The sequence below is a fragment of the Elgaria multicarinata genome, chromosome 8, assembly GCF_023053635.1.
Source record: "Elgaria multicarinata webbii isolate HBS135686 ecotype San Diego chromosome 8, rElgMul1.1.pri, whole genome shotgun sequence".
Taxonomy (NCBI): Eukaryota; Metazoa; Chordata; class Lepidosauria; order Squamata; family Anguidae; genus Elgaria; species Elgaria multicarinata.
In genome coordinates this window covers 99,002,505-99,022,611 of record NC_086178.1, presented here as the reverse complement: position 1 = coordinate 99,022,611, position 20,107 = coordinate 99,002,505, and the positions used below count along the sequence as shown (strand labels likewise).

General features: G+C 43.6%; 1 protein-coding gene across 1 annotated transcript; it reads left to right on the top strand.

Moving 5' to 3' along the window:
• Positions 1 to 12,491: 12,491 nt before the first annotated feature.
• LOC134402274 (protein NDNF-like) lies at positions 12,492 to 19,625 on the top strand. Its single transcript, XM_063131642.1, has 3 exons — positions 12,492 to 12,692; positions 16,169 to 16,302; positions 18,277 to 19,625. Exons 1-3 carry the CDS (start codon positions 12,505 to 12,507, stop codon positions 19,623 to 19,625), a joined length of 1,671 nt encoding a protein of 556 aa, XP_062987712.1. The 5' UTR covers positions 12,492 to 12,504.
• Positions 19,626 to 20,107: the final 482 nt, after the last annotated feature.

Here is a 20,107-nt window from a genome sequence, read left to right as displayed (position 1 = left end):
TTCTGTCGGCCGTTGCCACCCCTAGCTCCCCCAAGGTCAAGTCTGTCACCTCCAGAATATCATCCATCCATCTTGCCTTTGGTCGGCCCCTCTTCCTTTTGCCTTCCACTTTCCCTAGCATCAGCCTCTGATCCAGGGTGTCCTGTCTTCTCATTATGTGGCCAAAGTACCTGCTTTAATTGTGCTATAAAGTCAAAAGACCCAACCTATTTTGCTACTACATTTGGAGCGAATCATTTGCTGTTTTCCAAGCGGCCACTGGGGACGCAAGAACAGGATTTGATACTTTTAGGCATTCAAATTAAACAAATGCTTACATCTGCGTAGGATTTAAAGATAAAGACATCAAAATTGGCAAAGTAATAGATATTAAGGAGAGCTTTAAGCACACCAAATTTGAATCGGATTGGATCATCTGTTGATTTTTAAATTATTTTTTTTACATTTCCCCCCTTAAACCCTTTTCCTTGGATGCAAAGGATCTTAGGAGCGCTGCCGCCCGGGGTGTGATTTAGCTAACAACAACAACAACAACAACTTAGCGCTGTAGGGGATAATTCGAGGAAAACAGGTACATGGGATGAAGCTCCTTGAGGCAGATATACTGGCCACACTCAGCAAAATAGGCAGGAGAGGATCCCAAATGCAGCAGGGCTGGCTTACCACATTTTGACGTGAAATAAGTAATAGACAGTACCATCTGAAGAACAACATGCATGCATGTACGTACATTCACACATACACACAAGTCCAGCACACCTAAGTGTACTGCTGGAACCAAAGGCTCTTTTTCTTCCACTGAAAATTCTGTGAATAGAACAACTGTGTCTGTCTGAGAATCGTGGTAAGTTTGAAAGGTCCTCAGAATATCCAAGTGCAAGGTTTTAAAGAGACGTATAAGGAAATCCTTGTCACAAAGCAATAGGAGCTCTTTAAGAAATGGCAACAGGAATCTCAAACTAAGTGGCTCTTGCAGCCAGACCCAAGTGCTTTACTGTGCCCCAGTCTTCACCAGCCAGGTGGCCTCCAGATGTTTTGGACTGCAACTCCCCTCAGCCCCAGCCAGCACGGCCAATGGTCAGGAATACTGGGAATCATAGTCCAAAATGTCTGGAGGGCACCAAGCTACTCTACAGTATCATAGCAGCTCAGAAGAAGAGGAGAGGCAGGCCCACTGTTTGCTGGACTTGGGAGCCACCACTGCAGCTACTGGGGTCTTTGCTAGAACTGGTGGAAAACCCGGGGGAGAGAAGGGGAGACCTTGCATTATGAATAACACAAGATTTCGCCCTTATTCACACGTGAGCCGCGATGAGCTCTGGGGGAGAGCTGCCGCGGCCGCCATTTTTTTTTTTTTTACTTTTAAAGCAGCAGTGGCAGTGCAGGAGCCAGGAACAGTAAGTAGGGGTTGTTTGTTTTTTAAACTCCCTCCCCCCATCCATGATCTCTCCCCCCCCCGCGGCCCCATTCTCCTTCGTCCCCTATCCGCAATCTCCCCCCCCGGCCCCATTCTCCTTCCCCCTGTCCCCAATCTCCCCTCCTCCCCGGCCCTGTTCTCCTTCCCCCGCCTGCGATCTCCGACGCATGCCCGCATGCCCTCCATGTCCAATGCCCGCCCGCCATGTCCGATCGCCTGCCCGCTGGCCCACCATGTCCAATGCCCCACCCGCCCACAATGTCCGATCCCCATCCTCCCCTGGCTCCGTTTCCCCCCCCATCTCTCCACCATGCCGTGATGGCCGCAGCACTCCTGTGGAGCGCTGTGCGCCTCTGCCGCTTTTCCCGGCTACTCATGAGTAAATGCAGTAGCAGGGAAAAGCGGTGGAACGGGCTACATGCCCGCAGTCTCAGGCTCAGCCCGAAACCACAGGAAATACCGGGTCAGAAGCAGTGCCAGTTATCCCGGGCCAAGGAGGGGTTACCCCTGCCTGAGCCCGGGATCCCCTGTGCGTCATCTGGATGCACAGGGACCGGCCCGGGGCTCGTACTGAGCTAAACCCTGGTCTAGCAAGGCCCTGGTTCAGCACTTGTCAAGTGATGCAAGAGCAAACTGAGGATTCACTTTGCCATACAAGCATTTGACTTTGGCTTGGCTCCTCCGCCTGAGAGCAACTTGTCTTTATTGTGAATGTCATGGTGCATCACATTGACCTTACCTGATTATCAGCTTAACTATCCACCTAAGAACATAAGAAGAGCCCTGCTGGATCAGACCAAAGGTCCATCAAGCCCAGCATTCTGTTCACACAGTGGCCAACTAGCTGCCCACAGGAAATCCATAAACAGGAGATGAGTGCAACGGCACCCTCCCACCCATGTTCCCCAGCAACTGGAGAATACTGCCTCTGATACTGGAGGTAGCGCAGAGGCATCAGGACCTCTTCTCCAAGAATTTGTATAAGAAAATAAAAACCTCCCCTTTTCCCACTTTGCTTTGTCATGTCTTTTTTTTAAAAAAAAATATGCTAATAATATTAGTATTTTAAAAATTGTTTCTCTTTTTACATCAAAGAAAAGACAAACTTCTGTGCCTTTCCCCTATGGTGAGATCATATAATCATAGAATTTTAGCATAGGAAGGGACTTTGGGGTCATCTAGTCCAACACCCTGCTCAGTGTAGGAGTCTTGCAACTACAGCATGCCTCTGCTTAAATACCTCGAGACCATTCTGATGTCAAACAGCTCTTGCTGTTAGGAAGTTTCCTCTAATGCAGCAGTGTCAAACGTCAAGCCCACTTGGGGTCCAAATCTGGTCCTCTGGGGTCCCCCCAGAAGACCACGCCCCCTTCTTCAGGCCCCACCCTTCTCCCCAATTGCCAATCATTTTCCTGGCTTTTTGACATCCCCGCCCCACCCACCACCCACATTCCAGAAGGCTGAAATGACTCTCCTACAGCTTAGTTTCTGAGAGGTGTGAGTTTTCATCTAAAAGATATTCTGCCTTTGGCCCCAATCACCACTAGAATTGTGCCCCCAAAGCGCTTCTCTGAAATGGCATTTGGCCCTTGGGCTGAAAGTGCCTTGACACCTACATGCAGCCAAAATATGCTTCCTTTCAATTTCCAACCACAGATCCTACTCTTGCCCTCTGAAGCGATGGAGAACAAATCTGCTCCATCTTCTACGTGACAGCCCTTTGGATATTAGAAAACAGCTACCATGTCTTCAATTAAACTTATCTTTACCAAGTTAAACATACCCAGCTCTTTCAACCATTCCTTCTAGGACTTGTTTTCCAGACCCTTCTCCTTCTATACCTGGATCAGGATCACGCTCATTTTTCCACGAGGGAGATCTACGTATAAGATCCCCTTCGCACAAGGCCCTGGAACATGCACACATCATTTGAACATCTTCTTGTTTATCAAAAAGCTTGTGCAAAGCAGCTCCTGGCAAGTCTGTATTGTAAGTCTTATATGTTTATTTCTTTGGATTCCCGTCCTTTGGGCTAATAATTAAAAGGAGTTAATGTTTTTAGTTGCTTTTAGTTGTTGAAGAAGGATATTGAAGGCGTGTGCCTTGATCTTTAAGTGCATATATTTATTGAAGGAGGGGTGAAGGATTAGTTCTATTTGTGTTAGTTTAATCCTTTGGCATGTATGACAGCAACATCGTAGCTAAAAAACAAAATATAGGATTACCCTGTTAAAATGATGCACAGATTATGGGGTAATGCGGCCTCTTTTTGTGATCTTTTTCAATTTCATTATGAGGCTGGGGAAATGCATAGTGGTTTGGTTTTTAGCTGAGAGAGAGAGAGAGAGAGAGAAGGGTAGCAGTCCTAAGAATGAATGTACTTGGACGTAAATCTAATTGAAATCAATGGGATTTACTTGCAAATAAACTTGGTGAAGCGAAGGAAGGAAGGAAGAATGCATAAAAAGCAAAACAGGTTGCAGCTTTCTGATGAAACCTAGCAATGCTTATATTTTCAAAGGCAGGACTTAATATACAGTCTAAGCTGTGTGTATTTGTGCATGTGCATTAGATGGAAGTAAAAAAGACACAGCAATCAAGTTGCTTCAATGTGTTTGATTCATGAAGTACTGGCTGTTAATAATATCCAAGTTCAGGGCAATCTTGGCCACGCTCCCCATTTTCTTCCTGCTTCACTGTCTCAACACTTAAGTAGCAACGTCTGTCATAAATAACAAGGAATTTTCCCATTCAGTGTGATACCGTAGACCTTAGACTCACTCCACCATCAATTCAAGGCCATAACCCTTTCTTTCCCAGAGGTTCCAAACTGTTGAGATGGCACAGCTCCATTGGAACTTGCAGGGGAAATATTGGTTTGGATGGACAAAATAGTCAGGTATGGTTTGTGGAATATTTGCTGGGGCAGACATTACAACTACACCAGGTTGTGCAACAAAGGAAGACTGTACAGTTCGGATATCGTGTCTCTAAAATGACTGCTGCTCTAAGTTTCTCTTCTTTTCTGAACGTTGCCGAGAGAACTGCTTCTGTCATGCAATTGCTCATGGAACACTTTCATTCCTGTTATAAAGGTCAACAGCACGACAGTAGCAAAACGACTTGCAGAATCCTAAAAACTAGCAAATGTATCATGGTCTACATTTTTGTGGGACAGGAGCAAGTCAGCTGTGAAGGAACGGGTCTGTTTTATAGTTTTGTATGTAGCCTTTTGGGATGTTATGGGGTTAATTTCAAAGGTCAACAGGCAGCCAAAGAATGGCCACTGCCATGAGGTCTACAAGCCAAGCATTGCTCTCCATACAAGTGTAGAGACCTCCAGTACCTCTTGTGCTAGATGGATCCAGCCTGCTGTGGATCTTGACTGAACCAGTGACTTCAGCTGGACATTCAGCTTGTGTGCTCACTTGGCTCTGGCCAAAGGAAAGAACTCCAGGGAGGCCAACTAAAGAAGAGCCCCTGCACCAGAGTGCAACAAGTGATACTTCCTGGCCCCTATAATAGCTTCTGGTTTTTATTTATTTATTTATTTATTTTATTTTATTACATTTCTATACTGCCCAATAGCCGAAGCTCTCTGGGCGGTTCACAAAAATTAAAATCATAGTAAAACAATCAACAGGTTAAAAGCACAAATACACAATACAATATAAAAAGCACAACCAGAATAAAAACCACGCAGCAAAATTGATATAAAATTAAAATACAGAGTTAAAACAGTAAAATTTAAATTTAAGTTAAAATTAAATGTTAAAATACTTGGAGAATAAAAAGGCCTTCAGCTGGCGACGAAAAGAGTACAGTGTAGGTGCCAGGCGGACCTCTCTGGGGAGCTCATTCCACAACCGGGGTGCCACAGCGGAGAAAGCCCTCCTCCTAGTAGCCACCTGCCTCACTTCCTTTGGCAGGGGCTCACGGAGAAGGGCCCCTGAAGATGATCTTAAGGTCCAGGCAGATACATATGGGAGGAGGCGTTCCTTCAGACTTGCTCACTCTTCTAAGCAACTAGCAGACCTGTTGCTGCTAAACTACAAATCACCATGTGCCTTTGCCTCCCTCCCTCCTCCCTCCCTCCCTTACCTCAGCCAGCCTGCTCTTGAATGCATAGGAATTAGGTGTGAAGCAACCCACACACCAGGGCCAGCCCTTTCATTAGGTAGAGTGAGGCAGATGCTGGGGAGTGGGGGGAGCAGCAGTGTAATGTTGCAGGACAGAGCCATGCATGTCACACAGCCCTCAATGCTCAACTGTGGTAGCAGATGCTGTCCGATTGCCAGTAGTGAAGTAAGATTTAACAGCCAGTCCAATCAGTTTCTGGACATCGAATGAGAGCAAGGGAAGGCTGTGCCACGACACAGGCTCTGAACAACAGGCCTGGCCGCGGACATTCCCTGCTCAAGCTAAACCCCACCACTTGAGGAGCCTGAGGCGAGGGACAAACACCACCTTTCTCCAAACTATGTGGAGAAAGGGGTTAATTTAGAAGGATTTCAGTAATAAATCAAAGGGCTGTGAATTAAATGTGCTGATGGTGATTTTATGTCAGAGTGGGTGTTAAATGTATATAACTGCAGATGATAAATGCCAAAGAAACACATGGGATTTTTGTGGTAGTTAAAAGAAACTGAATAAAAATTTATTTTAAGGTTCACAAACTTTGTTTCAAAATAAAACTTTTCAAAACCGCTTTAAAACCTCTCATCCAATCCTTTCTCTCTTCACATTCACGCTTTCCTTTCTCTCACACAATCACTCTTGAGCTTCCTTTATGATCAGTATTGTTTAATATACATCAACTGACTATGCACACACCACACTCAAAAGACACTCCTCTGTACACTGATCCTCAAACTCTCCAGAGCAATAGTACTCTACTCACAGAGAGCTAAAGCACTAAAGGCTAAAGACTCAAAAAGTACCTAAAAGTACCTCTCAATCCCATCAGTCATTCCCTTATATATCACTCCTCCCCCCCTCCTAAATTATTCAATCTCCACCCACTCAGGTCAACATTCTAAGCACCACAGACTTACCAATTCTAGACATACATTAGGGAACTGACTTGTGGGGTGTAACGCCACAGAGGCACCTTCTCATCCTTCACCTCAGGTGGCAAAATATCTTGGGACAGCCCTGTCACATGTGAATGTGGCCTTTCGACACCCCTCAAATTGCATGTGTGTTGCCAGAATATAGCAAAATACAGATGAAAGGGGGACTGCAGTTGCTAACTTTTGACACAAAGACATATAGATGAGTTTCAGGGAATAGAGGCTCCAGTTATTTCAGTGCTGTGAATTTGGAAACCGCACCAGCCAAACTTCTTGCTGCGCAGCTTGTCAAAGCCCAGGAGCTCGTCTGCGGCCAGGTCATGAACTGGCCATCCCAGGATAGAAGACTACTCCCATCAGCTGCCCTTTCTTCCTTCTCTAACAGGCGTTATCTGTTTCATCCCCAAATTCTCTTTACCACCACTTCGTAGGCTCAAGTGCAGCTGCAGAATGAGATGTGGTGCCTTTGAGACCGTTGCAGCCAAGAAATTGCATTTTCTGAGCAGGAGGATTCCTCATTTACGTGCGAATCACCTTCTGTTGGAGTGGGAACAAAGACCGATTCCATCCAGTTGGGCAATGGGAAAGCAGCTGCTGCCGTTTACTGAAAATAACACGAATGGCAGAAACTTGCCAAAAATGGGGAAAAAATATGAAACAATATGCAGGTGCATTTACTCAGTGATGTAGGTGTAGCAAAAAATATGAAAGCAGTTCCCTCTCTGGTTTGCATCAGCTAAATTCCATTTACAGTGGAAGCAAAAGTTAGAACAGGGAGCTTTGGATGTAATATTGATTCCTTCACCCCAACTCTTCTGATTTGAACCCAGTTTGGCAGCAGCCATTGTGCAAATAGCCAGATGCTGGTGTTCTGGTGTGTTTGTTTTGCAATTGGATCTTGAATGGATCCAAAAGAAAGCTTTTCAACATTGTTGAGAATGTTATATCCCATGGAAGTCATTCTCCTCCCCCACCCACCAAAGAGGAAATTATGATGATGATGATGTGGGGGGGGGGGGATCCCACTAGATGTCTTCCAGCCTTCAGCTCACTCTAAGACCTTTTCAAAATATGAATCCCCTTTCATTAAGAGAGGATCCTCACCAACCTCTTAATAATGCATTTAAGATCCTAGTCTGCATTCCTTTTCATAAGAATCCAATGAAAAACACATGGGCCACAGTTCTAAATGGAGCGAGAGAGAAAGAATGTTTGGGACCCTAGTTAGCCATGGCTAAGGGTGCTTCCAGACAGACGAGGCTTTTATGATGCCATTGCCCTGCCTTGTTGGGACTCTGATTCGTTGTTGGACGAGAGGGTAGCATCCAATGTTAGTGCCATGGAATATAGTTCCTGTACCACTCCATAGATACTGTAGTCTAGCCGGTAGAAAACATCAGGCTTAATGTGGATCAGAGCAGGACCTTTGCCAAGGAAGCATTCAACCATTTTGCTAGTGTGAATCCTTTGGGTTGTGGGGAGGTGGAGAGACTGCGTGCTTTAGGGAACTGTACCTCTCAAATAACCCTAAAACAATCTATGGCCATAGCTAGATGGGGCTTTATCCCAAGGCAAATCCCGGGATCGTCCCTGTGCGTCCACATGATGCACAGAGGATCCCGGGATCAGGGAGGGATGATCCCTCCCTTGCCCCAGGATCTCACCCTCCACTTTGGCCCCGGGTTTTCCGCGGTCCTGGGCTGAGCCCAAGACCATGGAACGTGTGGCCGGTTGCCGCAGGTTGACTCAGCTCCACGTAATTCCTCGTGCAGAGCCGGGAGCCGCGCACGGGACGCAGCGCTCCTCAGGAGCGCTGGGCCCATCAGGGGTAGGTAGGTGGGGGGAACAGGAAAAATAATTTAAATTTTAAAAAAATCACCTACCTTTTGCGCATGAGCGTTCGTGCATTGCTTCCCCTTTAAAAATTAAAAAATGGTGGGCGCGACGCCTCTCCTTCTGAGGTCGTTGCATGTCACGTGTAAATGGAAGAGGGATTTCGCATTAAACACAATGCGAGATCTTCCCTCCTCCATCGCATAACAACAGATAGGTCTAGCTAAGGCCTATGAGTTATTTGAGGGTTGTCTACCCCATCAAAAAATCCACAACACCAGGCTCACACAACATGGCATCCTACAAGCACACTGCTTCTTGTCTATCCAAAATGGCAGCTAGCACACGTCACTAAATCCCAGAGGGAAGTTAACCCCCCGTGGCTTAGTGTTACATGCAAACAACCCCATTGTCTTGATTTGCCTGTGGTTTTGTTCCCATCCTAATGATTCAGTGCAGTTACTGCATGTCCATGCATAAGTATGGTATAATAAAATTGCATTTTTGGTAACAATCCTATGCATATTTACTTGGAGTAAAGTCCCTTTGAACCAAGTGGCACTTTACTCACTGTAAACATGCACAGAATCCAGCTACAAATCCTTTTATTAACAATGATTTTTAATAAAATGGGATGCTTACCTGTCTGATAAACCATTTTCTCTGCTATAAAAAGCTTTATTAAATTACTGTATGGATGTGTAGCAATTGCCTGGCATCACAGAGTGGAACTTTTTTTGGTTCTCTTACATCATATTTTGGTTCACTGGGCCTCTTTTCTATCTTTTTTTAATCTCCAGCTGATGCTGCATCCTATGGATTCATGCGCTGATTCCACAAATCTAAGGTTTGGGCTTAGAAATATAAAATAGTGTAAATAAATAAATACCACCAATTTCTTTAGGTTTCTAGATACTGGATGTCAAAAACATTGAATTCTCAAGTTCGAAATGCACAGCTTAGCTTGGAAGCAATTCTGCCTGAAAATCTTTTCTTCTCACCCTATTGACACACATGCACAGAGAGAGCCAAGCTCTGGGCTAGCTAATGCTACAAAAGGGTTAAATGAACACACACACCCTCCACCTCGCACATACACACTCTTTTGCATTTCTGTCAAAGACCTACTCTCAGATCAGCCACCAGTGGGGCAGGACTCTCCTTTGCACCCAGCTGCCTGCCTGACACCTTCCACAGGGGACAAATCCTGGCTCTCAAAAGGCCAAGTTGTAATTAGAATGGGACTGCCTGTTTTCAATGATATACAAATTGCACAGGTTTAAGGGGGGGATCAGAGAACTCTCTCCACCCCTCCTTCTCTCAGTCTGAAGGCACTCTGTTTCATCCTTCTGCCTGAAACGTATGGAAAAATCAGTTTTTTTCCTGTTAAACGGGTTTTCCAGTTGTGATTTTCATCCACCATCAAGGATCCCCCAAGCTGTGGCTAAGAGTGTTTCATCTGGATTGCTGCACAGAAAGAAAGTTGCCTGGATAACATCTGTCTAAAGGTAAGTGCAATAAAATGGTGATTCCCCCATATATATATATATATATATATATATATATATACATACACACACACACACACACACAAGAATCTGTTTATAGTAGTTTCATTTAATCAAAAGAAGTCAGGCTTGAGGTTGATATTCTATCTGGGATAAGCCTATTATACCTGCCTTTCTCAGTCAGAAGGATTTGCTGTCAATACAATATGTGACCGTGGTTTACCTTTTGGACAGCAGCAAGTATAGAAAACCTAAAGTTCATGTCCATGTAAAAGTTCAAGCATTTATGTCGAGTTGCTAAGATACAGCTTGAGCAAAGAACTGCCAAAGAGATAATTCAATATATACTGAGAATATTAATAGAAAAGGAATTATTTAGGTAAGCAAGATGCAAAAGAATATTTGCATGCATCATTCACTCATGTTAGTCTAGTCGTTTTTTATACATTGTGATCCATTTATTTACCTGCTTTAAATTTTACCAAGGCGTTCAAAAAACTGAATACTCTTACTTTAATAAAATGCAGTATTATATTTATTGGTTGATGAAACATGCTAGGAGTTAGGAAACATCCCTGACCAAGAGTAGAAGTCAGATGCAGTGCAAAGAGAACTACCAGATCCAGGACAAAAACATTAATCAAAATTGTAATGGGGCGATTTTTTATTTATTTTTTTGAGTTACTGATCTTTATTAAATTATATATGTGTGTGGGTGTGGGTATAAAAATAACAAAAGTGGCTTCCCTGTTTTTGTATATTTACAATTTTCTGCTCTCTTATCTTTGTCTGCTAATCAAATGTTCCAATTTCCTTTCTATTTACTGCTAAAAAAAACAGCTTAAAGAGGCTTTTCCCCAAATGGAGAATGTTCTAAGAGCACCCCCTACCTACTGACACTTTCATCTGCATCTACCATCTGTTTTCAAAACTTGACAGCTTTCCCTCTCTGAACTCGGTAGGATCTCTTTTTAAATGGTTTATAACAAATATTATAAACTGTTGTTATAAACCACAACTGTTGGGGCCCAGGACACACTCCATATATAGTTTTCAAAATGTTTCCAAAGTTTTTTATTCTGCTTGGTGTAGATCTGGCCCTGTATTCTCCTTGCTTTACCCTGTGCCCTCTACTTTTAACATTTAAAACAACGCTCTTTCCACATGACCAATTTATACAGCAAAAAAAATTGTGGGGTCCAGACATCTTCCAACAAGGCTTTCATTTCAGAACAAACAGAAAATGCAGCCAGCAAATGGGACCATTGTAACTTAAAGCAGTGTCACAAATGTGATTGCAGAGGTACCTACTGGACAGCGCCCGTTGCATGATTCATAATGAGTGATACAACTCCCTGTAGATCTCTGATCCGCAACTATTTTTTGTTTTTGGTCCCTTTGAGAAGAAAGTGTGTGGAGTGGGAGACAGACCAAGGGCATGTCTAGACGAGGGGGGGTGGAGGGGTATGATCTCGCGATTTTATTATCACGAGGTCATCCCCCTTGTCTACACATGGCGTGCGACGTCCCAGGGAGAAGAGGATGTCGCGGCCGCCATTTTGGGTGTTTTTTTTAATAGAGTGCACAAGCGCTCCTGCAAAAATTCTAAGTTTTTTTTTTTAAAAAACACCTCCCGCTCCCCCCACCCCACCCCCAATGGGCACACAGCTCCTGAGGTGCTCCGTGCCCCATGCCCAGGTCCTGGCTCCTTGCTGTTACTCATGAAGAGCTGGGACAAAACCGCAATAACAGACGATCCTGAGACCATGGAAAAATCGGAACTAAACTGTAGGGCGATAGCCCAGTCCAAGACAGGGAACGTCCCTCTCTGCTTCCGGGATGCCCTGTGCATCATGTGGATGCACAGGGATGAACCCAGGGCAATCACCGAGATATCGCCCCATCTAGCTATGCCCCAAGTTTCCAAGTGCCAATATCCAAAATGGCTTGCTGGCAAGATCCTATTTATCCACTGCTCTCTTAGTGGTAGATTTTGCAATTGGAAGCCAGGTGGCATCCCACAGAGTGCTATAATTGTTCCAGATAGTGTCAGTTGCTACTGTAACTGGATTCCCAACTGATGTGAAATTACCTGACAGAACTCCTTTCCTGACATGAACCTACCCGTACACTACATTCAACATCTAAGGTCCTTCTCCGGGTGCCTACTCCAAGGGAAGCTCAGAGGACGACAACAAGGGAGAGGGCCTTTTCTGTGGTGGCCCCCCAATTGTGGAATGATCTCCCCAATGAGGCCTGCCTGGCACCAACATTGTTATCTTTTCAGTGCCAGGTTAAAGTTTTCTCTTTCCCCAGGCATTTAGCAATATGTGATGAGCTTTACTGATCCTAGGTTTGTTTTTAAAGCTGTTTATAGTTGTTTTAAACGTATGTTTTTATGTTGTATGTTTTTGTAGTTTTAAATTTTACATATTGTTTTTAAGTTTGTTAATCTTATGTAAACCGACCAGAGAGCTTCGGCTATTGGGCAGTATACAAATGTAATAAATGATAATATTGGGGGAAGGGCAGGATATAGATGTGAAACTAAATGCAAGCAAAGCCTGAGTGGTATATTTGTCACCTGCAATTCTATAGTTGCTGATTGGTAATGCTGACTATTTAAGAAAGCATATTCAGCCTTTTATTATCATCTCCCAGGCCTGTAGCACGGATGATGTCTAGAAGCCAGCCTTGCCTGCCCTCCTGGCTTCTCTTGGTCCTGTGCTTCTGTCATTCCGCAGAGGTGGCCAGCACGTTACAGCAAAGCTTCAAGAGTGATCTCTCCCACTTTTATCACACCCTGATTCTCGCAGATGGCAAGGAAACCACAATCCACCTCTTCAAAGATATACCGAAAAGGTAAGGCAGACTTATATAGGGTGACCATATGAAAGGGAGGACAGGGATCCTGTATCTTGAACAGTTGTATTGAAAAGGGAATTTCTGCAGGTGTCATTTGTATATATGGAGAACCTGGTGAAATTCCCTCTTCATCACAACAGTAAAAGCTGCAAGTGCCCTGCCCTCTTTTAAATCTGGTCACAGCAGCTTTAACTGTTGTGATGAAGAGGAAATTTCACCAGGTTCCCCATATATACACCTGCTGAAATTCCCTTTTCTATGCAACTGTTAAAGATACAGGAGCCCTGGCCTCCTTTTCATATGGTCAGCCTAACTTATATGTCCTTTCATTTCCTACCGTGGTAAATACTACAGCAACGCTATTATAGGATGTGATTTTTTTTTAATGGGTTTGAGATTTTGAAAGAGAAAATGAAAGGTTAATTCTGTGCATCTCTTGTACCCAAGCCCTTAAGAATGAGGACTAGAGCGTTTATTTAGGTATGTATGTATTAAATCTATACCCACTCTTTCTGATTAAAATAGTGCTCACAGTTGCTAAAAACGCTAATAATAATAATAATAATAATAGGATGTACTGCAATATTTTGTTGCAGAAATTCTATGTGATTGCCAGATTTTGGCAAGGTAGTGCTCACCTCTTTCATTCTAATTTAGATCTGTTATCCCCTAAAAAAACAACCATTAATTACATCCCATCTATAAATCTTATGCATGTGGTTCCCTTCAGACACAGGCACTGTACAGACTGCAAGAACAAGTTGAGAATTATTATTATTATTATTATTATTATTATTATTATTATTATTATTATTATTATTATATCCTGCCTTTTCCCCAGTATTATATTTATATCCTGCCTTTTCCCCAGGCAGTTTACAAGATTAAAACATGTACAATTAAAAGATATAAATATAAATTACAAAAGTTAAAACAGAATTAAACCTACAGTAAAATTAAAAACACGTTAATTTTTTTTTAAAAAAAACTGTAACAGGTTAAAAGGGGGGGGATCCAATACATTAACACAGGTCCAGTCTAGTTCCAAAAGCCTGCTGAAACAAAAAAGTTTTTGCCTGCCTTTGAAACTAGCACAGAGGGAGCCAGCTTAGCCTCCCTGGGAAGGGAGTTCCAGAGCCTTGGAGTAGCCACCAAGAAGGCCCTCTCCCACGTACCCATCAGGCCTGCCTGGGATGTTGGTGGGACTGAGAGAAAGGCCTCCCCAGAAGATCTCAGAGCACGGGCAGACTCATATGGGAGGATACAGTCTTTTAGATAACCTGGACCTGAGCCATAGAGGGCTATATAGGTGATAACCAGCACTTTGAATTGTGCCTGGAAACAGACCGGAAGCCAGTAAAGCTGTTCTAACAGTGGAGTTGTATGCTCCCTGTAACAGAACCTGTGGTCCTGGGACAGGTTTAAGGTATATAAAGTCCTAAACAACTTTGGACTAGGGTGTTTGAGAGAGCGTCTTCTCCCTTACCGCCCTGCCTTGTCACTGAGGTCATCAGATGAGTTACTCCTGGTGGTTCCACTTGCACCTGCAGTCTGTTTGGAGTCCACTTGGAGTAGAGCCATCAGCACCTTGGCTCCCTCTCTATGGAACTTCTTGCCTACTGACGTTGAGTAAGCACTGACAGTGACCCCGTTCAGACGACACGCTAAGTCACAGTGGTTAAGCATTTTGAGCTCAACGTTATGGCTTAATGTGTCATGTGAACCATGACTTAATATGTTGTGTGAACCATTCCTAACCATGGTGGCTACATAACCAAGGTTTAAAAATGCTCATTGACCATTTGCTGCAAAAGGGTTAGCTGCCTAACCGTGGCTCAGTGTGTTGTCTGAACAGACCCGTTGTTTCATTTTCAGTGCCTACCAAAAATATTTCTATTTAAAGAAGTCTTCCCTGGCTGACCAGCCATGGTTTTACTGGCATAATTTGATTTTAAAGATTTTAAATCTGTATTTTTATTTATTTATATTATTATTATTATTATTATTATTATTATTATTATTATTTCTTCCTTTTTATTGTTCACCACTCAATAATTTTTTTGGACATAGGACAGTATATAAATTTTGTAAATCAAACCAACCAACAAATAAAACACTCACAGGGACAGTAAAATATCAATTGGTATTTTAAAATATTGCATCTGTTCTCAGTTGCAGCAGTTGGTTGAGATTTCATTCAAATTATTTGGTCTGTGCTTCAAACATATGAAATCAAATCCCTTTTAGGTGCATGTTTGTTGAAAGGTGGGGATTGCTTTTTTATTTTTACGTACATTCAAAGCAATATTCAAAACAACATAAAACACACACAAGCATTACAGAACATACAAATATGACACACAGCTGTAGGACCAGATGATCCAAACTGACCAGACCAGGCTCCCCCAATCTGGTGCCCTCCAGGTGTGTTCTACTACAATCCCCACCATCCCCCAGCCACCATGACCATTGCTCATGCCTACACGCTCCATCACAGTGAGGCACTTTGACTCAACCAGAGGCCCTCCTGTGCTTTGCATCAAAGATGGTTTCAAAAGTCAGTGTTGCAGGATGCTAAGGGAACGACAAGGGCAAAAGGCGGGATACAAATTAATAATAATAATAATAATAATAATAATAATAATAATAACAACAACAACAACAACAACAACAACAACAACAACAACCAAAGTCAGTTGTCAGTGGGGGATGGCTCAGTTGAATGACACTGTCAGTGTCTACCGGAGTGGAGCAGAACTCCAGGTGTCTTCTCTGGCTTGCTGGGTGTCTCTTCAGCTGGAAGCCTCTGGTGTAAAATGAGCCTGAACACTCTCCCACACTCCATGTCAGGGTGGATTTGATTTAAATCAATTTGATTTAAATCATGATTTAAATCACGATGTATACCACTACTCAGAAAGACTCAATTTAATCATGTGACTTCCCCCCGCCCCAAAAGAGTGTACTCTATTCATTGAATTTTTTGAAACTTAGCACTTAAGAGGTAGTAAGGGGGTGAGTCTGTGTACGTAGATTTGCAATGGCACAATGGGATTGAGATCTCTGCAGACACAAATTCACAGTTTTGAAAACTGTAAAACCAAGCATCTGTGATAATATCTTCTAAATAGAAAAATAATCTTACAGAAACCTCTGGAAGAGCAGGACATTGTGAATGGATTAATGGAATTCATTTACCAAAAAATGTAAACATTGCATGAATATAGAGCCTCATGCTACATAATTAAAAACTAATCCTTATTTCATGATGAATAACCTTTGGATTATAATGTATCTTAAATAGAAAACTATCTTTAGATAGATTTTCCCTCAAAAAGCATTTTATTAAAAAAAAATCCAATTTAATTTTTTTTAAAAACCGATTTAAATTTAAAAAATCTGATTTTTTAGATTTCTTTTTAAAAAATCATTGATTTTTAACAACCCTGCTCCATGTGTCACTTCATTTCCAGGTACTATTTTGTTTTAGAGGAAGGCAGAACTTCCTCACCTTTCACAGTGACAGTGACGCCGTGCGATGTCCCCATTGAGTGGAATATACGGGTGCACAAGACTTCCACGAACTATCTTGGGAAAGAGGCACATGGTAAGAGGTTCATGAACAGACATGGTTAGAAAGTTCACAAATGTCACAAGTGCTCCCCAGCCATTTGAAATAATGGATTCATTCTTCGGCTTTATTTAGCTTTCCGGACAACAGAAGAGAATCCTGGGATATTTGTGTCAGGACTGATGGCCTTGAGCACCTTTTCCCAAGCTGGTATCCTCCAGATGTTTTGGACCACAACTCCCATCAGCTCCAGTCAGCATGACCAATGGTTAGGGATTATGGGAGTTGAAGTCCAAAACGTCTGGAGGGCACCAGCTCTGAGAAGACTGGTCTTGAGGGTGATTGAGAGGAACATTTTTAGTGAAAAATTGTTCAGACTGAGGAGCCTTTCCAGAGGCAGGAGCTTCATAGAGCCACGCGAACCCAGGTGACATGAACCCTCCTGTCACCTCTGACTCTTACTGACCTTATAGCTGCATCCATGGTGGTGCTCAAGCACAGAACAGAGGCAAGCTCCCACAGTGACACTGGGAGTCTCACCACCTGAGCCCCTGGTTCAAGACTCCTACCCCAAGCAAGGTATAACACTATGACAGCAGTTTGGAAATGGTGTGTGGAATGTGTCCCGGGCCCCAACGGTTGTCAGTTTGTCAGTGAACTTCGATACCTTTATAAAGCAGTAGTGTAGATGCTGCCCTGCTTAGACTTGAGAGTAGGAGATGCGAACTGGAAGTCCTCCAGATGTTGTTGGACTTCAGTGGCGGGAAGAGAGACAAGCTCTGGTGCAGATAAAAACAATCTTTTCTTTCATAGAAGTCCTCCGTTTTTTTTCATCGACCTTGCAGCATGAGCTGGAGTGTTTTAGAGAGTGCCGTTCTCAGAGGGGGCAACCGAAAGAAAAAAACTGAGGACTTTTTTGTTATTGTTACATATTTTAACAATTCATGTTTTCCTTCAGCTCCTGGAGAAGGATTTTATCCCAAATGCTAATTAAAGAAGAATTTATTAAAGAAAAGATTGTTTTACCAGCACCAGAGCTTGTCTCTCTGCATCTGTATTGTGGTGCTTTCCCCCTCTTTTCTCCAGTTGGACTACTGTGTCCATCATCCGCAATAATTGGCCATCTTGGGGGGGGGGCACAGGTTCCCCACCCACTACTGTCAAGACTGTTCATCCTGCTCTGTAACAGAACACTTGGCCTATTGTCTAGACCAGAGGAGGTCTACCTGCAGCTCTCCAGATGTTGGGCTACAGCTCCCATTATCTCTCACCCTTGGATACAGTTGATGGAAGCTGTAGGACAAAAACATCTGGAGGGCCACAAGTTCCTCATCCCTGGTTGAGACAAATCTGCTAATGAAAATAATGTTGCTCTGGAACTGGTTCTGGTTAAAAGGAAACTCCAAAATAAGTTTGATTTGGAAAGTTCGTGGAACGAAAGTTTCCCCACCTCGCCTGCGCCCATCCCACTTTGTTCACACCCTCTGGAGAGGCTTCTCAGATGGTGTGCTGACCACAGGGAGGCAGAGGGAATGGGAAACTTTCCTCCCATGAACTTCCTTAATTTAGGGCACAAACCTATGTACTGTATGTTTCAATAGGAAAAAGGTCCTACAGTTTCCAGCATGGCTAGCTGGGGGATGCTGGGAGTTGTAGGACTTTCTTCTGTCTAAACACACATAAGATTGTGCCATTATTTTATATTAGGGTAGAAGCCCTCAGCAACAGGGTGTACATCCAACATGGCTAACATTTTTAACAAGTATGCCACAAAGACCAAAGCATGAGGCAGTACACTACCGTATCTTAGTAACCTTTTGCCACCTGTCTATTGAGCCAGAGATAAGGCAGAGATGTCTCTTGAGCAAGGCAGGCAGGAGTGCAGGCCTGACTCTATACCATAGCTAGGCCTGTGCCATCAGTGGCTTCTATTACTTAGGCCAACAGGTGCCTTTTTCCTCCCCTCAAGCCTGATCTTTAGTATTTTACATGCCTATATTTCAATGACAGATAATTTGGACCTTCAGGAAGCCACAAAGTTTCAGAAGACCACAAAGATGGTGTCTACTCTCTACAGCTATAGAGGCAATTCTGTGGAAACCTACATGGGGACGTCTTACTATTCTGCTGTCTATATGTTAGAATTCCTATCCATTGAAAGAGACACTCATATCACAGTGTATCTGACCACTGACGCAACGTCTGAACACCTGTATCCAGAGCTCCCGATGGATCCACGCATAGATGTCATTGGCATTGGCCCCACCACAGTCACCCTGGCTTGGAAGCACAGTCCAACAGTCTTGCAGTACAAAGAAAACATCCAGTACTGTCTCCTGATGAACGAAAAGTACAACTACAAGAGTTTATGTGCAGCAGAAACAGCTACAAGATCGTCTGGGATCAAATCACTGCAAGCGCTCTCGTTCTCACTCTCTCCTTATATCCTGGATCCTCAGCAAGTGGTGATATTGTCCAATGGTGAACTGAGCATCATCAGCAAAGCTGGCAATGGAGAGGTGAGGCAGATATGCGTGGGCTCCAAGAACACCTACACGGTGCCCAATCTTTCTCCCAACACTCAGTATTACTTTGACGTTTTTGTGGTCAACTTCCTCTCCAATGCCAGTGCAGCCTATACAGGCACCTTTGCCCGAACCCTCGAAGAACCTGAGCCCAAGGTTACTGACCTGAAGGACGGGAAGGTGATTCAACTCACCTTGGATGGAAGGAAACAAAAACACTATTTGCAGTACCAGGCAAGGCACAAGCAGGTCCAATTTGCCTTTCAGTCTTGCAGCGGCAAAATACAAGTTGAAATATCAAGGGATGGGAAGGTGCTGATGACGGAGAGTTTTGCCGGCTTAAGACACTTCATGATGAAGGGACGGTTGGGTGACAGATACTTGGTGCACCTGGGGTCCACAGAGCCTTCCAATGATTCCGTGAAGGTTCAAGTATCCTCACTCTTCCACAAGCCTTTCTTCCCCGTTCTCCCAGAGAGCTTAAAGATCAAGTCCTTCAGTAAGCTGAGAACTTGTGATTCGGTCACTATTGCCTGGCTAGGAACCCAGCAACTGAGCAAGTATTGTGTATACAAGAAACAGATCGAGGAGGACCAGGTTTGGATGGAAACAAGGAATGCCGATAGGTGCTCAGGACCTGAGTTGAGGCAGAAAGGTGAGAAGGTACTGTGCAAATACTTCCATGATCTCAATCTGCAGCGGGCAGTGACAACAGAAACCATCAGGGGGCTGGATGCAGGAACTGTCTACTTGTTTGATGTCTATCTCATTGGATCTTCTGGGATTCCAGTCAGGTATTACAGTAAAGTTGTAAAGACGCGGAAGAAATGTTGAGTCTCCTTCAAAAACTGGTTCCTGGAGAAACGACATGCCCAGGCAGCATTTGGGGCCTGCCTCATTAAAAATCTCTTGGACAGAATGCAGCGATAGTTGCAAGATCTGAGAGGAAGGTGTCCTAGTCTAGAAAAGTAGATTTGCTCCTGTGACCTACAACTTTTTTAAACCTCTTATCTGGAATTTCACTAAGAGCACTTTATAATGCGAGGCTTGACATCAGAATCAAAGCACTCATCTCGAGACCTACAAAATCCGAAACTGGAAACACACACACACTCTCGCACGCACACACTCTCACACACTTTAGATTGATCTAAAGCAAGCACATTTTGTAACGTACCTTATCAAACTGCTTTCAGCTCTTGGAATTCCCCCCAATTTGTATATCCTAATTGATGTCTGCGGAGACTGAGACAGCTATCTCCAGGCAGACTGCAAAAGTGATTTGTGATAGCTTTGCCTTGAAACTTGGCCACTGG